The sequence below is a fragment of the Priapulus caudatus genome, unplaced genomic scaffold, assembly GCF_000485595.1.
Source record: "Priapulus caudatus unplaced genomic scaffold, Priapulus_caudatus-5.0.1 Scaffold413, whole genome shotgun sequence".
In the NCBI taxonomy this organism is placed as follows: Eukaryota; Metazoa; Priapulida; class Priapulimorpha; order Priapulimorphida; family Priapulidae; genus Priapulus; species Priapulus caudatus.
The window spans coordinates 310,449-329,555 of NW_014577474.1; the positions used below are offsets into that span (position 1 = coordinate 310,449).

The 19,107-nt window shown below is 42.6% G+C and overlaps 1 protein-coding gene across 2 annotated transcripts; it reads right to left on the reverse strand.

Annotated features, from left to right (window-relative positions):
• Positions 1–5,319: 5,319 nt before the first annotated feature.
• On the reverse strand, positions 5,320–15,640 carry LOC106810154 (the record flags this gene model as incomplete). Of its 2 annotated transcripts, none has more annotated exon segments than XM_014813436.1 (11): positions 5,320–7,024; positions 9,158–9,320; positions 9,895–10,240; positions 11,714–11,916; positions 12,472–12,566; positions 13,136–13,278; positions 13,609–13,851; positions 13,975–14,063; positions 14,325–14,840; positions 15,096–15,251; positions 15,598–15,640. In XM_014813436.1, coding segments are annotated over 11 exon segments (3,609 nt in total), but the record flags the coding sequence as incomplete, so codon positions are not given.
• Positions 15,641–19,107: the final 3,467 nt, after the last annotated feature.

Below are 19,107 nucleotides of genomic sequence, written 5' to 3' on the forward strand. Positions count from 1 at the left end.
TGAGGTCCCCTCCTGGGAGTATCTCAAAGTCGGGTGCAAGCGCACATGCACTGATGACCCGGTCGTACTTGCTCGCGCTGTATCTTTTGTTAAACGTGATGTTGTCCCGCAGTGTAGCATTCTGTATCCACGCTTGCTGAGCCGCGTACGCCACAGAGCCCTATAAACAAACCAACATATAAAAATCGCAACACAAACCGCAGCACCGCCAAAAACGCATCGGATCATAGCTCAGAATTGCTACATGAAACACTAGATCAGTGGTTCTTAACGTTTTTTGAATTATGGACCCCTTTGAGAATCTGGTGAAAGCTACGGACCCCTCCCCAGAACGAAAGTGTCAATGACACTGTAGCTCACCTTGGGTGTGATAGAAGAGGGAGGGGGGATATATAAAGCAAGAGTATATATGGGAGAACTCCCATTATATAGCATATCTCCCATTATATACTCTTGATAATAATATATGCATAAGTTTTGATGCGAAAATAAATGTTTCAGATCTGAAAGTCTGAAATCTTGACCGTAGACGTACGGACGGACGTACGATGGACGACACCCCATAACAATAGGGGCGTGTACAGGATTTGTACAAGGAGGGGGGTCTAACCGTAACACAAACTTGCGAGCACGCGAAGGGGGGTCTGGGGGATTGGCCCCCACAGAAAAATTTTGAAATTAGACCCCCTTCATTTTCTGCGCAAGCGGGGGGGGGACCCCCTGGACCACCCCTGTACAATAGCTTGACGATGTCAAGGCGAGCTAAAAATGACTTACTCTTCTTCATTGGTGCTAGTGACCTCTTGCTAGCATGTGTGTACGGACAGTTCAGTTTTGTGCACTTGGAATCGTAGACGCAGTTCGGGTGTATGTATAGGCACCGATCTCCAAACGTGCAGTTTGGAAACGTTCTACGAAAGCAAACACAAGTTTTCAACATCAAAACCATATTCTACATCCAAACGCAGACAATGGAAGGGGGGAGGGGTTTGGAACGAAGTTGTAGAAAAAATAAAATTACAGATATTGCTTATGCTTCACAAAGTTGGGCAAATTGAAATTAGAGCTATTTTACCATTTTTTATTTGTTGTACACATGCCATTATTAACTTTTTTAATAACCTGATTTAATGTTTTTTTTTCTACTATTGATAATTATTCAGATAAAAAGACCTCTACTAAAAGAAAAGCCACTGAGATACCTTACATGATTGAACGACTACATCAATAACTACGAATTGTTTTGCTCTATACGCCTTCACGTACTGGTATTGCATTCCGAATATTCTTGCATTGACTATTTTATAGATAGACGTGAGTTAATTAATAGTACCTGCACTGTATTGTAGGGTGATGATATCTACACTGGTCTCCCTGCTTGCATGCTGGCCAAAACTTACACCTTTCTGCAGGTTTTGCTTGCTTGGACGGCTTACGAATTTGTTGTTCTTCATCTTCTTCAAGTAAATCACATACGGCGAATGAACAACGATCAGTTACATAGAGTCGACATCAGACAAAATCGAAGTTCGGGACAGACAAACTAGGTAGAAGAATGCGAGTGAAATTTCAGCAGCGATGTTACAGTCAGGGCCGGACTGGCAATCGGGAGCACCGGGAGTTTTCCCTGTGCCCTGGCCTGCTAAGTGGCCTGCCCAAAAAATATATATGCACTAAAATTCACCAGAATGCATAGAATGAAGTCGTTCTACGTTGTAACAAAGATTTTCCTGGTGGGGGAATCCCGGGACCCCCAGACCCCCCGCTTAAAAAGTGGCCTGACTGGGGCTATATTTCCAGGCCTGAATGATTTTCCCAGTCCGGCCCTGGATACAGACGATTACGTTCTCTTTGTGGCGAGCTGCCGGGTTTAGCAGCGCTGTTCCGAATTACCTTCCGAGTCGTCGTTGATGGTGAAGGAGATTGCCTCGTGTTGGGGAGCGCAGACCTTGCTGGAAGGGGAAACAGCTGTCTCGCCTGTGAGGACAGTCTGTGGTTCCGTGTCGGCAAACACTATCTGCTGAGATGGCTGCTGCTCACCGTAGTGTATCCCCTCTGTAAATACGTAGCTGACGTGAAGGCTCGACAGTATAGAGTGTGGTATATAGTGTAGTGGTATATATTTATTATTATTATTATTTTTTTATTATTACTAAATCTTTACTGCATGTACTTAAATTCAAGCGAAAACTGCGACGGATGCAGACCCGCCATGTTACCGTTCGGCAGGCCATAATGCGGAGTGTACTGCTGCCACGCTGTCGCAGCCGACTGCCACGACGACGTTGAAGATGGAAGATACGCTGGGAGCGGGGCGCCGTACTGTCGGTACTGCGACGTCGCCTGAAGTTCCGTTGGGTAGGCCTGCTGCACGCGCGTCGGACCGCTCTGTGGCTCCGGCTGCCAGCTGCGCTTCAGAGATATCTGTGAGGTGAGATACACAAGACGATGGGATCGCATCAGGAGTGTATAATATCCACATCCAGATAATAAATCTATTATTATTCACCCCTGATAATATATATATATATATATCAAGAGCTCATAATATAGAGAAGAGTATGACACCGTTTTAACAGCGCTTTGCATAACGCATTGTAAATATTCTATCAATATGTGAATAAATATATTCAAACTTTACCTTGTTTTCGTCTATGATTCTCCCTTAATCATTATGACACCACCAATTTACCTGAAAATCGTATGTGTTCTTCAAAAAAGTTCTCTGAATACGACACGGTTTCACACAGTTTTCCCAAATGTTCGCATGTATTCGGCGCAAGTTTATTATCGGATTAGTGTTCTATTATTGTCTATGACGGAACGCTGGGGGCTGTTGGGAATATTAGGCATCGAATTGTATTCAGCGTGTAGCGTTTCCAGCGTGCTAGAAATAAATGTGTGCTCACGGCGAGCTAGAAGCTGATTTTAGCTGTGTTGCCATCGACATCGTGTTCCTGATGATAAGGAAGCGAAATAAGTGCTGTTACTGTGCTTACCTAATATCCCCAACAGCCCCCAGCGTCCTGTAGTTACAACCTGGTGCTGTCGCCGCATATCAGCATGAGCCGAATACATGCGAACGTTTGGGAAAACTGTGTGAAACCGTGTCGTATTCAGAGAACTTTTATGAAGAACACATACGATTTTCAGGTAAATTGGTGGTGTCATATGATTAAGGGAGAATCATAGATGAAAACAAGGTAAAGTTTGAATATATTTATTCACATATTGATAGAATATTTACAAGTTGAAAACTATGCAAAACGCTATTAAAACGGTGTCATAATCTTCTCTATTATGAGCTCTTGATATATATATATATATATATATATATATATATATAATATATATATATATATTATACACTCCTGATCACGTTACAGGCTGCATGGGCAGAGGGCAATTTCAGTGCAATCTGTGGAACAATGTGTGAATCTGTGGAAATCTGTGGAGCAATCTGTGAATTGCTTTAGTGAAACAGATACAGAAAGAATTGCATCGAAATTCATGAAGAATATTGGATTCGGTTGCCAGGATAAGGATGAAGTGCACAGATCCACAATTATACGTGTAGAGACAACAATGGAGCTATGACAACAATGACTCATACTCCCGATAATGCATCGAAACTGAAAAATGTGTGAAGACTGAAGACTAACAACTAATCGTCTAGCCCTATAGAATGAATAAGCCATATCGGAAAGTCCCCGCCGCCATATTGAGATCAGATAAGAGGGGGTATAAACAGCCCTTTTATAACATGGGTAGGATAGCACTATTCTAGGTTTTTGATCTATAATTCTCTTCACTAACGCGCGAGCGTAGTGGTGGGGGCGGGTGGAGGGGGCTCTAATAGCAAAAGCAGTACCAATGTTCCAATGTTCCAATCAACAAATCCATGTTTAACCCTCCTCTTGAGGGTCAAAAGGTTAGATTTCACGGTCCTTTCAATAAAGTGATAAAAATGGTAGGTCAGCGCTGAAACAAAAAAGTTTTGTACTCGGTGCGTTAGACCATGTCCTGAGAAAATGTCTGATATCTGACCTTTCCCCCACTACCCTTTGACCTGTGACCTCCAATTTCGCGCTGGTGATGGGTTTCCTCTCCATCACTCTATACATCGAATATTAAGAGCGTAGGTCGAGCCGTTGAGATTTGTGCCGCAATTCCGTATTTCCTCCTATACCTTAAGTTTAGGGGGAAATATTCCACCTCCATCAACACATCTTGACCTTTGACCCTTGACCCTCAAATTCGACATCCCGAATCCTTTTCGCGACCCCCCCCCACCCCACCCGATGTCCCGAATATCAAGATCGTACGTCGCGCGGTTAGGATTTGTGCCACAACTGTTGACGCATGGACGGACGGAGGGACGGACGAACATTCATGCGATTCTACAAGCTGCATGTGATTTCGTCAGCTGAGCTAAAAACGCACGAGTGTTTACATTAATCATGTACTTTCCTGAGCGCGCCTCGGCCATTTTATACCCCCTTTTTCTGTGACCTACATAACACAGCTGGACTTTCCGTTCTCACTTATATAGAATGATTATCGAGTACCTTTGTGACCATCGGTTGAACTGTAGCCGTCACTGTTGCACGGGGTTGGCCTTTCTTCTTGCCATACACTTTATTTGCAAAGTCAGAATTGACGCCATCCAATGTGACAATGAAGTTTGGGCTTGCCTTCTCTCCACTGACATTGGAATTATAACTGGATGTCAACATTTGATATTCAACTATAACTTTTAAATAGTTAAAGTAGTTATATAGTTAAGTAGTTTATTATAAGTTTAAGTATTATAGTTAAGGCGAAAAAGTAGAAGCAATATAAGTTGCCCGGCTGTTATTGTATTAAGGATAACTGAAATGCATGTTAAAAATTAGCAAGTTAAACCTCAAACAGACCGTGGCTGTAGCTAGCCTAGCACCAATGCTAACATATAGTCAAACCTGTACATAAGGACCCGTCAAGGGATATGCTAAAAGTAGCCTTCATAGAATAACGTTTTTCGATGGGCTGCAGCCATTTTAAATTTGTACCAATTGACGAATATAACGTATACTATCGCCTCATATTTGTTTCATATATATCAGTAGTGTCTATGACATTGTAGATTTACAAGTTCATGTTGGTAACGTAACTTTCTATGATTATATATACTGTACATGTACCTATAATTTCATTTGCATTTTCGTGGTGATTTTTTGCTCGTGTATGCCTCAAGGTTTTTTCTCCGTAGCTGTATGCACACGTGCACGTATCGTTCATGTGATCAGACAATGTTCAGACATACTTACGAACAGTGGATTAAATTATACACGGATGAATACTATAATTTTTATTTTACACTTTCATTTGCATACTGTGAGATTCAGCTTTGCGGCAACCCGGCTAAAGAAATCAAAAGAGATCAAACATCGTTGCCTGTGACGCTTGTCCCTCTGATTGTACCACTTCTTCGACTGTCTCTTCTAAATCAATGCATTTGTTCAGTATCGCACCGTATCCCCTGTGCACCGCAAATGCTTTTATCTTATCTACACACTCGTGTAGTTCGTGCAGGCTATTTATCTCCGGTTCCTGCGGCACTGTATCGTCCTCCTCTTCCTCGTCACTTCCATCTCCGCTGCCTCCTCCGCTCTCCACTGCTCGAAGGGGCATCCCCTCCACCGTCCAAGCTTGAGCGTTGTCCGTCGTAGCAAACCACGAGTCGACTTGCACGAGATCCGTAAGTGACACGCCGAGTGCATTCTCGCAAGCAGCTTCCAGCATATCGTTCCGTCCGCTTCCCTCCTCCTCGTCGACCTCACCGTGGTCCGATCCGTGTCCGATCCCGCACTGTAGGAAACACCGCCGAATCCTCTCCGCGTCCGTATCTCGCCACGACTTGCTCACCAAGCAGATCGTCTGCAGAATGTCCGTCGCCTTCATGAGTTCCGCCGCCGCCGTCGACCCCGCCTCGCTCTCCGCTCTCCGGAGGACCCCCGCCACCTGCCGCTCGCGAAACCTCCGCTTCAGCGCGCGCACGATGCCGCGATCCATCGGCTGAATCACCGAGCGCGAGCTCTGGGGCACGAACAGCAGCTTGATATTGGTGAGCTGCAGGTCGGGATGGCACGGCGCGTTGTCGAGCAGCATCAACACGTGCCGGCCCTCGCCGCGCATCTTCTCGTCCAGCCTCCGCGTGTACACCTCAAACAGCTCGCTTGTCATCCACGCCATCTTGTTCGCGCAATAATCAACGGGAAGGTCGGTGCGATCCAGCCGGCCGAAGCATCGCGGTTTCTCCGCCTTCCCGACGACCATCGCCGTCTCCTTGTCTCCGACGGCGTTTGCGCACAGCACCACGGTGACGCGCGCCTTCGACCACTTTCCCGCCGAGCAGCCGGCGCCCTGTAGGTGGCGCACCGAGTCGGTCGTCGCCTTGAAGAATATCGCCGTCTCGGCGACGTTGTAGATGTCCCTCGGAGCGTAGCCGGCGCAGAGTTCGGCGAACATTGCAGCGCAGTCGTAAGAGGGTGCCGCCTCCACGCTCGCGCGTTCCTCGCTCACCTTGCCGAAGACGATGCTGTGTCGTCGGCGAAACGACTCGAGCCAGCCGTTCGACGCCTTGAAGTCGTCGAGGCCGAGCTGCACGGCTACCTGCCTCGCCTTCTCCTGCAGCAGGGATCCGCTCATGGGCAGCATCTGTGCGGTCGTCTCCCTCACCCACTCGTACATGAGTGAGTTCAGCTCCGCGTTGCCCGTCCGCCTGACCTTGCGTTTGCGATTCAGCGGAGCGTTCCTCTGCAGTTCCTCGATCCAGTGCTGCCTGTTCTTGAGGATGTTCTGGATCTGCGTCCTTCCGCAGCGGTAGCCCTGAGAACTGAGTGTCTCGGCGATCATGCGTGTGCTCATGCCGTGCTGCTCACACATGTAGATGACCTCTAGCTTCTTCTCCAGCGTAAGCTGATTTCGAACCAACTTCGGCGGATTCGAGTTAGTCGGCACGACAACGCAAACACCTACGTCGCTAGAACAGAATTCAAACCGAAGAGACTGCTTACCTTGAGCAATGTAAACTTGGGTAGAGTCAAATCAAACCGTAGCAGTTATAGCAAATTCTCGAGTATAATCAGAAAGTGACGACGACACGTGAGCACCGAACCACAGGGGTAGAAATTAACTTTTGAACACAGGAGTCCAACGGACTCCCTACCCTCAAAAAGAGGGAGTCCGCAGTCTGAGGTTGAAAATTAAAGATATTGACAATAACGCAGGCGCTTATTTTGAAGATTCATGCGGTTGCACGTCTACCAAATTTACTTTGGACATTAGGTAATTCCGCGAGGCCGTGTTCTAGAACTAACTAGTTAGGCAGAATTTTCAGGGAGTCGCACGGACTTCTGCATATGTCAAAATCATGAAGTCCGACAGTAAATCAGGGAGTATTTGACTCCGGACTCGCGTTAATTTCGCACCCTGGAATCATGTTGTCTATTCTTTTGTACACGATCAACTTTTGTTTATTTTATTTTGCTAGCAAATATTTGCAACATCGATTGCAATAGTGACGGACAAGCCTACGTGATAGCGATTGAGAGCTGCCGTGTACCGACCAAATCAACACGTTCAATATTTTGGTGATTAACAAAAGCAATAGGCGTTGTGTGTGTAACATTCTGGATAGAGGGTGACACTCTAAATAGTACTTGTAGTTAATTCGCCATCAGCTACGACTGCTACGTCATTAGATAATGTAGATTATTGCATAATTCAAAATTTACATTCAAGACTTCGACTTTAGATTTCGGACAAACATGCTACTGACACCTTAACACAAGTACAGAAAATAATTACACGTGGCGCATTCATCTTCATTATTAGTATTTTACCTGGAGTCACTGGTGCATACACCGTAACAACAGTGCCTTGTTGTCACCATACCGAATTATCTTCTGTACAGGTAAACAGTTAATTATGCATCCATTGGCATACCAATAACTCTGATGCAAACAGGTAGCTTAACCCACGGTTTAGCTGAATGCTTGTCCGAAATCAAGAGGGGCTAATTCTGCACACACGCACGTTTGATACACATAGACTGCCCCCTGCAATCAGTAGAAATGCTACAAGCTTTGTATCCAGGTAGTAACATAATGAGGTGCGAGTTTCAAGATGCTTCTGTACGGCAGTCAATATTTTTTCAAGTATGTGTACAAATAATGGTGATCGGTAAAAGCATTTTTTTTCTGCAACTTTTACTTTTCGTCTGTGGGGAAGGCAAGGCGGTTAATCTAGCGATCACTTTGGGGGGAAATGCCCACTGTGTGCGGTTGCAACTCGTTTAAAGGATAGAAAATCACTGACCACTGGTCGCATTTACCAGACGACAGCTCTCTGCATGGGTTATACCGCAGCATTTTTCAATGGTAAGATTTTTTATGGGCACAACAAACAGCTTGCTGTTCTAAAGAGCTGGCCATTATCACAGGTTTGACTGTATGTTAATTATTTATCTAAAAAGCGAAAATAAACTATAATTAACCTATGCACGTGCCTTTTAGCAAATATTACGTTAAAGCCGCACAATGCGCATCCAAACACTAATTTTTCCAGTACTAGACTAGCAAATACTTCGTGTCATGGATAATCACACTACCTTATGACAAAATAAACTATAGTTCCTCCCATTTCACTGCACGTTGTCTTATAAAAGGTATTTGAAAATACCTCCAATGTTGTTCAAATTCTCCGATGTTGTTGACAGTTTCCCCAAGCAACCGTGCAGCGGTGCTGCGGTACAGCGGTGCTGCGGTACAGCGGTACAGGTGTGGCAAAGATAAAAACATGTGCCGTCACCTCACCACTTCGAGGCTAAATTGTTTGGCAAACAATCGGCGTTTGCGCCAGAATGCCAGTTTTCTCACCTCTTTCTTGTGGGTTTTAAGCAAACGCGCAGTGAAATGGGAGCAACTAGTTTATTTTATCATAAGGTAGTGTGATTATGCATGACACGAAGTATTTGCTAGTCTAGTACTGGAGAAATTAGCGATTGGATGCGCATTGTGCGGCTTTAACGATATTTTACCGAGATCTAATGAGTGCGCTTATAACTTTAAAGAGATGAGTATTCACTCATCATTCAGAATGCAGGAAACCTCACCCTTTGGCTTCGACGATCCGATGTGGGATTTCGCCTTCCTCTGTGCTCTCCAGGGAGAAGCCATCGCCATCTCCACGTCTTTCCTTTTTAACGTTGACCTCGTCCTTGTCAATCTGAATGAGACGTCTATCCAGTTCCTCGCCGACAGAAACGTCTTGTATGTCTGCAGTTTGAACTTAATTATACGAGTTGCCACTTAATTATTAATAAAACCGACACGATTTCATTAGATATTGCGTGAAAGAAACAACTGCAGACATTGGAAATTGTAATACAAGCAGAAACCAGACAAAGATATTGCAAAATCTAGAGCCAGGTAGGAAGAGCCGAGCTATTGCACTCGGCATAACATAAAAAGTGCAGCAGGCCCTAATCCAAGCCATTTTTCATACTTAATACCGGCACCCAAATTAAGACCACAAAACGCCCATATTACAAAATTCATAAAACGCCCAAATTAGCACAGCTCTGAAAATTGTGAAAATTAAACCTCCATGTTTCTATCGTTATGTAGGCACTGTTTTATAATAAAATGCTCATACAAGATCTATAATCTATTATGTGAATAAAATTTTAATGTTATTATACATCTACATACATCTATGGGCCCTATACCTAAAAAATATTTTCGGCTCACTGCGCTCGCCAACGGTCCCAAAATCTTTTTCACGCTCGCTACGCTCGCCATGGGTGCCCATATTAAGCAGCTAGATTAGTCTCTAGAACAGGTGTATCACCTTCTTCATTAACCAACTCGTCACCAGACGTCACGTCCTTGCTCTCCTCAGACGGGCCAGAAGAAGGGGACCTTTCCAGCAAGGGCTTCATCTTCTCACGTCCCGCCTCCTCCGTCTCCACTGCCTCCTCCTCGTCCTCGCCGGCTTTCCGCGCATCCCCTTGACTCTCCTGTTCGGCGTCGTCGTCCTCTGAGAGTATGAACACTTCAGGTTCTTCCACTTCCTGCTTGATGGTGATCACTTCAGCAACATGGTTGCTCGCGCGCCTTTCAAAGCCGCGCGCTGTCTGTGTCGACGACGACTTCTCCATGGGAAGACCCAGTCTCTGCAGCACAGTCGGTCTAGCCTAGGTAACACAAGGGTAAAATAAAGGTAGATAGGTAAGTAACACAAGGGATAAATAGTAGGAATAATAAACAAGTAATACACATAGGAATAATACATTTACGTGTTGATGGTAACCACCGAAACATGGTCATACAACTAGAACGGGAGGATCTGGTCTACACTGGAGACATCTGTAGAAGGGTAGAAATTTACTGTTAGCCAAAGAACGCAGCAAAATGAAGGCGTTTACAGTTTGAAGTTTAAAACTGAAGATAACAACAGTAACACTTGGGCTTACACTAGAGCCATAATACAAGTAGAAGTAATAAGTGGAAAAATATGTTACTTGCTGCATATTTAAAACATGATTTTAAAACACTGAAAGCAGCATTGTATTCACCGTTTTTGTTTGTTTTTGTTTTTGGTCATGTGAGTTTTAACAGAAACACTGACACAATGTGACACTGTGTTTTTGGTGATTGCGTCACGGTGGATTTCCAACGTCAAATCCTGTAGTCTGTCCGTAAGCCAGGGGCTTGTCGTCAGAAACGAAATTAGTATTAACGTTAGTCTTAACATTAACTTTCACTTGTAGACCATTGACAGAAACATTGTAAAGTTACGAAAATAAAAAATCCTAGCAAATTTCCTCTTAACATTACGAAATCATAGACCCTGTCATAACTTTAGAAGCAAGATTAAAATAATGCAACTACACAAAGAATTGCAATTATAGTGATCACGTCAGAAACACTACTTATCTACCAATCGTGTACCAAAACCAACATTTACAAGTTGCGATTATTCTCTTGTTTTGGATATTATAACAAGTCACAACGCTTGCATTTTGTTTTGCTGTGCAGAATAAAAACATAATCATGTAAATTATTTCATCAGTTATTAATCATATGTGATTAACTATCATAACCACCATAAATTCTGGTTACATACAATAAAAGTATATGAATCTCAGGTTCATGATCGATTCTCATCCAATCCAAGTTCCTGTTATCGTAAACCTTCTCGTAGGTGCGACGTTCCGTCAATGTTATTCTTACATCATTAACATTTTAATTGTAAGTGCTAATTTGTCTTTAACGTTAACATTACGATGTTTCTGACAACGTGCCCCAGGGATAAATTGATTGCAAACACATGTTACTTTCGACCTTCTGCCACGCATCGCACAATGCAAACCCGAGCTGTTCCGACAGACTCGTAACAGCGTCGTTAACAAGCGTTTTCCACGCCAGACTTCTGCTAATAGTCTCATGCTCCTGCACCGGGAGAGAGCGGCCGCATATTGACAATCCTCTGCAACGACGCGTCCCTCTTTTCCACCCCCCCCCCTGTGATTAACTTAACGATGTTTCTGACAACGAACCTCAACGATAAATTGATTTCAAACACGTGTTACATTCGACCCCCCTGCTGTGTATCTCACAACGCAAACCTACGCTACTCCTACAGACGCGTCTACCAGCGTCATTACCAGGGTTTTTTTCACGCCGGACTTCTGACGGTCGTCTCGCCGCTTCTGCGCCGGGAGCTGCTGCTGCTGCTTACTGACCATCCTCTCCGACAACGCTGCGCTCTTTCCCGCGCGTTGAGCTGGATGCTGTCGCTTCGTAGCGGCTCCTCCCAGCCTGTCATGCACACTGCTGTGTTTCTGATCCACGGCCATCGTAGTGTGGCCTGCAGCAAAACGCGGGGCGCACATCCAAACACTGCTGTTGCGGCGGTGGGGACCTAACTCATTAAATAAGTTCATTCGGTTGGTAGATAATAGATCTATCTTGGTTAATTTTTACTCAACCATGTTGATTCAAAACGTACTGGTAGGGACCTAGTTTACTATTTTGGATTCCTGAATTTTCCAATTTTCTGCAATTCTTCGTCGCTAGTGTGAATTATTGTAACACATAAATAAACACTGCAACCCGCAAACAATGGTTGTACATTACTGTCTGAGATCCGATTCATAATCGCTATAGCTTTGGGAGACTATATTTATTGACATGCACGCTGTCGATTGGGACTAAAAATCCCACTGACCTGGTTGTATAACGGCCTTAGGTTAGAAATGGTTGCAGATTGGCCTTAGATTAGAAATGGCTGCAGATTCGCCGTAGATTAGAAATGACTGCAGATTCGCCGTAGATTAGAAATGACTGCAGATTGACCGTAGATTAGAAATGACTGCAGATTGACCGTAGATTAGAAATGCTATTCATCGAGACGCATACGCACCGGGTAGTTTTACAGCTTTAGCGATGGAGCTCTCAGCATCCGTCATCGCCTTCAGTAGCAGCGATTTGTTAGCCTGCAGGGACTTTGGCAAAAATCTGCAATGCACATTTTTAGCAGAATATTTAATGGTTATTGATTTTAATGAAAAAGCACCCGCGCGATTATTTCTAAAATGTATACATTGTGGCCATCTTTTTGCTAGCGCAAATCTTTTTAAATTATTTACTAAACAACAAACACCAAATAGAGACGATCTGTGATAGACTTTCGGCACACTGATAAACAAACGGTTTTATATTAAGTACTGATTATTATTCTAAGTACAATAAACAATACATTTAAGTGTGACAACATCTACCTTATACACAACTAGCTCCAAAATAGCACAATGTGAATACAGCAGTCCAACTATTGTTATGGTTTCAACGAGATATGTAATAAACCTTAAAACGTAATAAAATATTCATAGATACCATGGTTAGATGAATCACAGTTTTAACACCTTGACAAATTTCAATGCATTGTTATGTGATTTTGATATTTTTCATTACCTCTCCAAATAAAATCACTGAACAAACTTTTATAAGTGATAATAAACAGTAATACTCGTAACCTATATCTTTCGATTGCTTCCAATCAATGAATCGACACATGAAGAACATACCTTCTGGGAGTAACTTTAACCGTGCTAGCCACAGCCCCAACGGACGGTTTATACGGGTTGTATGCCTCTTCCACCACTTCTTCTCGCTTGATCACGCCAGCGATCACCGAACCTGGAACTTGCCGCTTCTTAGGCACTGCTCCCTGCATCGCGACGAAGCAATTTAAAATTGTCATCGATTAATTCCAATCCTAAAGCTCTACCACTGAAACTCATCACTGTAAAACTCTGCATTCTATGCGACTTTATTATGTGCAAGTGTCCCTCTCAGGTAACAATGTAACATTCTCTCACTTTCATGGTGTCCCGTTACCACTACTCACTACTGTAACGTGTTGCAGAAAGATACCTGTCTACCATTCATACACAGCATCTAGCGTATTATTCTGAGCTATAAAATATAATATAGTATAAAATAAAGTAACCGAACAAACAAAATAACCTATAGCTGATGAACACTAATGGTCACACACCTCTGCTGACTTTCCGATCGCTGTCTCGCTATGCTGAACGGCCGAAGCAGGTCGTCGAAGATCACCCCTTGTGCTAGACAGATTTCTTCTAGTCTCCATCTCTCTCCGGGAGTCCGAGCGAGTTACCTCTACCACCCTCTCGGTTCGTTCCACTGTTGCACCAACAGATGGCGCTGTGCTGGCTCCTGGTTTGTGAACACCCGAACTGGTCTTGGAAGGTACGACTTTTTGTAGAACCTTTTGCTAAAAGAGAATAATGTATGCACTTAAATAAATCTTGGTAATATCAAAGCACGAATATGTGTGCACAATCGCTTTTAGATGATTATCACAGATCGGAAAATACTTATTATGTTGTAAATTTACTTTAGTACTGATGACGCAACCATGGACAATCTTTTTCTTGATAGGTTGGTAATCTTGCTCTGCCTCGGAATCCGAGTCTATTTGTTCGCCTGTGAACACAACAAAAACAGTTGCTTACATAACACTTTCACTAGCAGTAAAATAATCCCCGATAAACATGGACACACACATACCTTCTTGATAAGGTCACACTTTATGGACCACCTTGTATTTTCTTTACCTCAGAATATTATCCTCACAGCACTATTTGTTTTTAAACAAGTCGATCCTGTATTATTGTTATATTATATTATATTATATTATATATATAATATATTATTATAATTATTATTGATTCTGTTGCTAAATACCTTCTCCAGGCTTTACATCTAGCAGCATCTCCTCCTTCTCCGGCTCTACCTCCACCTCCTCCGCAGAGTTCTCATTTTCTGATGTTGCGTCACCCTTCTCCTGCTCCTCCTCAGAATCCTCCTTGCTACTTGCTGCTTGCTCTCTGCTCTGACTTCCTTCGCCTATCTCATTCGGCAATCCTGGTCTGCTATCTAGACTTTCGCTGTCATCTGCGTCAGCATTCTCTTGTTGGTCACATGTACTCGGGTGGGCATCGGGCGACTTTGTTTGATGGGCAGTCTGCGAAACGGAGCTCTCTGTTAACTTTGAACTCGACGCGTTCGCTGACTCGTCCCAGTCCGCTCTCTTGTGTTTTTTCGAGATGGTCTTGCTCGAGTCAACTCTCTCACTCTGCTCTGCCTTCCTTTTCGATGATACATGCTCCACGTGGGTAGATGACCTGGGTTCGTGGTCTCTTGCATCCCTCGCACCTTCCGGTCTAAGTTTGTCTTTCTTTTTCTCGCTCTTTAATGTTTCTAAAAAATATTTAGAGGAACAACTTCAGTAACTAAACGTAAACTTTCGTAATTTAAACTGAATGTACACACAAATAACAAACGAACTCACACAATGCTCATATATACACATTTGACCCATGTACGACAGGAAACAACTATGTTAGGATGCAAAAAATTATTCCCCGACCATATTTACAATAGATAATATAGATTTTTATGTTTTTCTGCATGGGCAGATACTCCAATACTTGATGTGCAATATTGGCATCTCACCAACGGTAACAGACTGCAGTTTGTACAGGACTTCATGCAACCAAGTCGTGAATTTCGCGGCATTATTGCCGAGAAACAGTGCAAGGTCGTCCGTCATCTGCTGCTGTGTCTTTTTATTAGCAACCATCACCATTATGTAGTCTGGAAGCTCATCGTCTGAAACATAAATGCTAATGTACAACAAGTGACATATGTAATGCAGTATATTTGGCAGATGGACAAAATGTAGTACTGGCAGAGCGCCAGCAACATATGTCACTACGCAAGATAGAGAGAGGTCATCTTATTTGAGTACATATATTAAATATATATATATATATATATGCACATTGTCACATTTCCACAAGCCAGCAAATTCTTGTCTGAACATAAAACTGCCGTGCAACAATTTAAATTCATATTACAATGAGAATAAAATGTGTAAGGAATCTTTTCAAAATATAGTCAACATATAGAGATGTTATGGTCATCCATGATCAAATGACAATCACACTACCCTTACCTACATATGCACCAAGGTCTACCAATTTCGCCTTAATAGCATGCTGCAAATACAAAAATAACGGATTAACATATCACACGCGTGTTGGTTAATGTGGCAGCTGAATGGACTTGAGCAAAAAACTGATAAAAACAATGACTTTAGTACTAGTTACATGACTGTTATGTTCACATTAATTTCATACCAATATATTTCACACATCACTGCTCAATAACAGTTTCACGATCATTGCAAATTTTATCAGACATAAAATGATAGACAATACATTTCCACAAAGATGCCTTGCCTTCTGTTAACCATCGTGAGGGGGATAAGCGCAAGACATGCAGTTAGCTTACTTTGTATATTAGTGTTGTCAATCGGCTGTAATATCGTAATCGATCATCGGTTGGACCCAAGTAATCGATGATCGGTTACAATCGGTTACTCGGGGTGTTGAATGTCTGTGTGTGCGTAACGTCGTGTGCATGTACGTGTGTGCATGTATGTGCTTGTTTAGCCCTGTTTACTGTTTGTTTTGCACTGTTTACTACTGTGTGTATAATACATGTATGTTAATAAAGGATAACTTGTATAGTAGCGATGATATCTCTGATTCTTATCACTTTTTCGAATTTTATTTATTTATTTTTTTATGAAATTGATTATGGATTTTTATAACGAAGCGCTTGGTTCGAGCCACTGTTCAACCGATGATCGAGTATAATCGATGATCGTGACATCACTAAGCGCTTGGTTCGAGCCACTGTTCAACCGATGATCGAGTATAATCGATGATCGTGACATCACTATTGTATATGATGCAATACTTTGCTGAGGAAAAAGGAACCCGCTCTCGACATGATATCAACAGCTCAACAAGTGATGACGTCACCATAAATAATAAAAAAAATAAATAATATTTCCACTTTTTCACAAAATGTAAGTAATTCTGTTCACTTTTTATGGTTAAATTGCTGCATTATACTTCCTATTTTACTATATATTGTTCGATGTAAACATACACTCGTGACTCATACCAGCCGCCTCGGAATTAAGTGCACGAAGCGGGCAAGCGCAATTTTTTTGAGCGGCATGTCGAGAAATGGCCTTGAATTTGGTTCTCTAAAATGGATGGGCACCGAGGCAATTTTAAAAGGCACAAGCGCAACTCTCACAATTTGAGAAGGCACCAAAGGCACTTTTGCTAAAATAAAGGGAAACTCCATAACAAATCTAATACATCAACCTCTGCGCTAATGGAAGTACCAGATTAACAGGCGTCAACGTTAACTTTTTATTTTCACTAGGACCATCGGCGCTACTAACTGGAGGAAACCACTAAGCCCTGACCTAACTTTCACTAGCCCAGACCCAGACCATTGTTAATGAAATCTTTGTGTCATTCGTTATGCAATTCTACTAAAATTCTCTAAATTTACTGCACTATAGCAGCCCTACACACCGTACAGATCACAGCTGGCCATTCTTGCGCGAGCGTCGCGTACCCGCCGCTATAAATGCGCGCGCGGCCGAGTCCACGTGCAGCATTTTAAATATTCGTTATATGCTACACGGGCATACACAAGGCCGCACGATTATCGATCATTCTGACTGGCAGCCGGTTGGCAGCAACGCACGTTTACGCGTTATTGTTTTTTGGCCGGCAGGGTAGCACTGGAATCCGGCCTCACGCTCTGCTAGACAATGTACAGGCCACACGCTTTGCGCACAAACACGTGCCCGGCGCGAACCAGTCTAGCCAGCAGCACCGACGGCAATTACAGAAAAGGCAAGGCCAGCGCTGCACTGCCGTCGGGTCGGGTTGGATTTTCAGGGGCCTCGTACGGCGATTATAAGGGGCACCGCCGGCAATTTTGCCGTCGGTGGTGCCGTCGGTTAATTCGAGCCCGAACTCCATTACATAGCCATAGCAAAGCATTAACTGTCCAGGCATCACTAATATCAAAATCGTCTCAGGATTTTTATGCATTTTTTAACTAGTTGAGAAACAATCTTATCAGGTCGAGAATTTGATGCATACATTTAGTCCGTTTCGTACTTACTTTTAATGCTTACAATGAACATGTGTCAATGGACACTGTTAGCCTCACCACGAAAAGGACACAAATGAGGAGCTGAGAAGAGTTCATTCTTAAATTGAGAACCAATTCGAGCTACATATATAGAAACGACAAACTATATTATGCCGCGAGAACCCCCATATATACTCTGATAATAATGATGCCAATTTTTTAAATGTGAAATATAGAAATAATATTATATATAAATAATGAAATAATTATAAACCAAAATGAATCACAATTTGTGACGGTAGATGGCGCTATACCCGCTTTAATGTTTCTTAGCATAAATCATTATATCATAATAATAATAATATAATGATAATAGTATAAATCATAATATGTTCATAGCAAGAATTTTGCATTGAAGATATTGTCAATGAAATCTTGTAAAACGAACCAGACGAGTGTGCCACAACAGACTGTTTGTTATCTGCGCGTCTATATAATATGCTATATAATTGCCAAACCCTACCTAATTTGCATAAATTTTTTTAAATATCAAAACCCCTAGCCCTTATTCATTCACATATTAAAAATGAGCAAAATCCGTTGAACCTGAACTGACTAATGACAATTCCAATTTTTGCCAAAAAATTGCCGTGGCTCGAAAGTACGTCGACTGGCAGGCTCCAAAATAAGATGTTTAATATGGGAGCATAGCAGTAACAATTATACCCAATTTCAAACATGTGGGTCAAACGGTTCCTGAGTTATCGTTGACCGTAGCCAAATGTTGACGGACGGACGTACGACGACCCATGGCAATAGCTCAGCTTGACGATGTCAAGGTGAGCTAAAAATGGGCACAATTTTTTTACAAAAATACACCATAGAAAATTCGTGACGTAGTCAATTTAACTCACTATATTCAGCCCACAGACATAGCTATTCATTTCATCAAATAGAGCTGGCTTTTTTTACAACACTACAATTTGTACATGTTGCTGTGGATAGTGTCAGATTTTGGCATGACCATCATTGGCCCTGTTGTTTTTAACCATGCCATTGAACTTCTTTTGACTTTAGGCCAAAAGAAAATATAGGTGTGGTTACGGTTTCCCGACCGACCCTATTTATTCCCAGCTACCCTAAACATTTTATTCAGTTTTAAAAATTTAAAATTTAAAAAAATATTTTTTTTAATTTACAATTTTTTCAGTTCCTGCTTCAAAAGACACAACGCACATCCTTCGGACATGGTTCGTAAATAAAATATTTCAAGAAAATAAAATGTTTTCCCTACCTACCCTATTTTTTTTCGGCATGTAACGGTAACCACACATATATATTTTGTTTTGGCCTTAGGGTTAGCGGTTAGGTAGTGCACGTATTCCACCCTGCACACTGCTTACCTAAGAAACTGCCACCTCCACATTCTACCTATATGCTGAATTTCCTGCAGAAATTGTAGTGCTTTCATTGTAGAGTAAAATAGTTGGGTAAA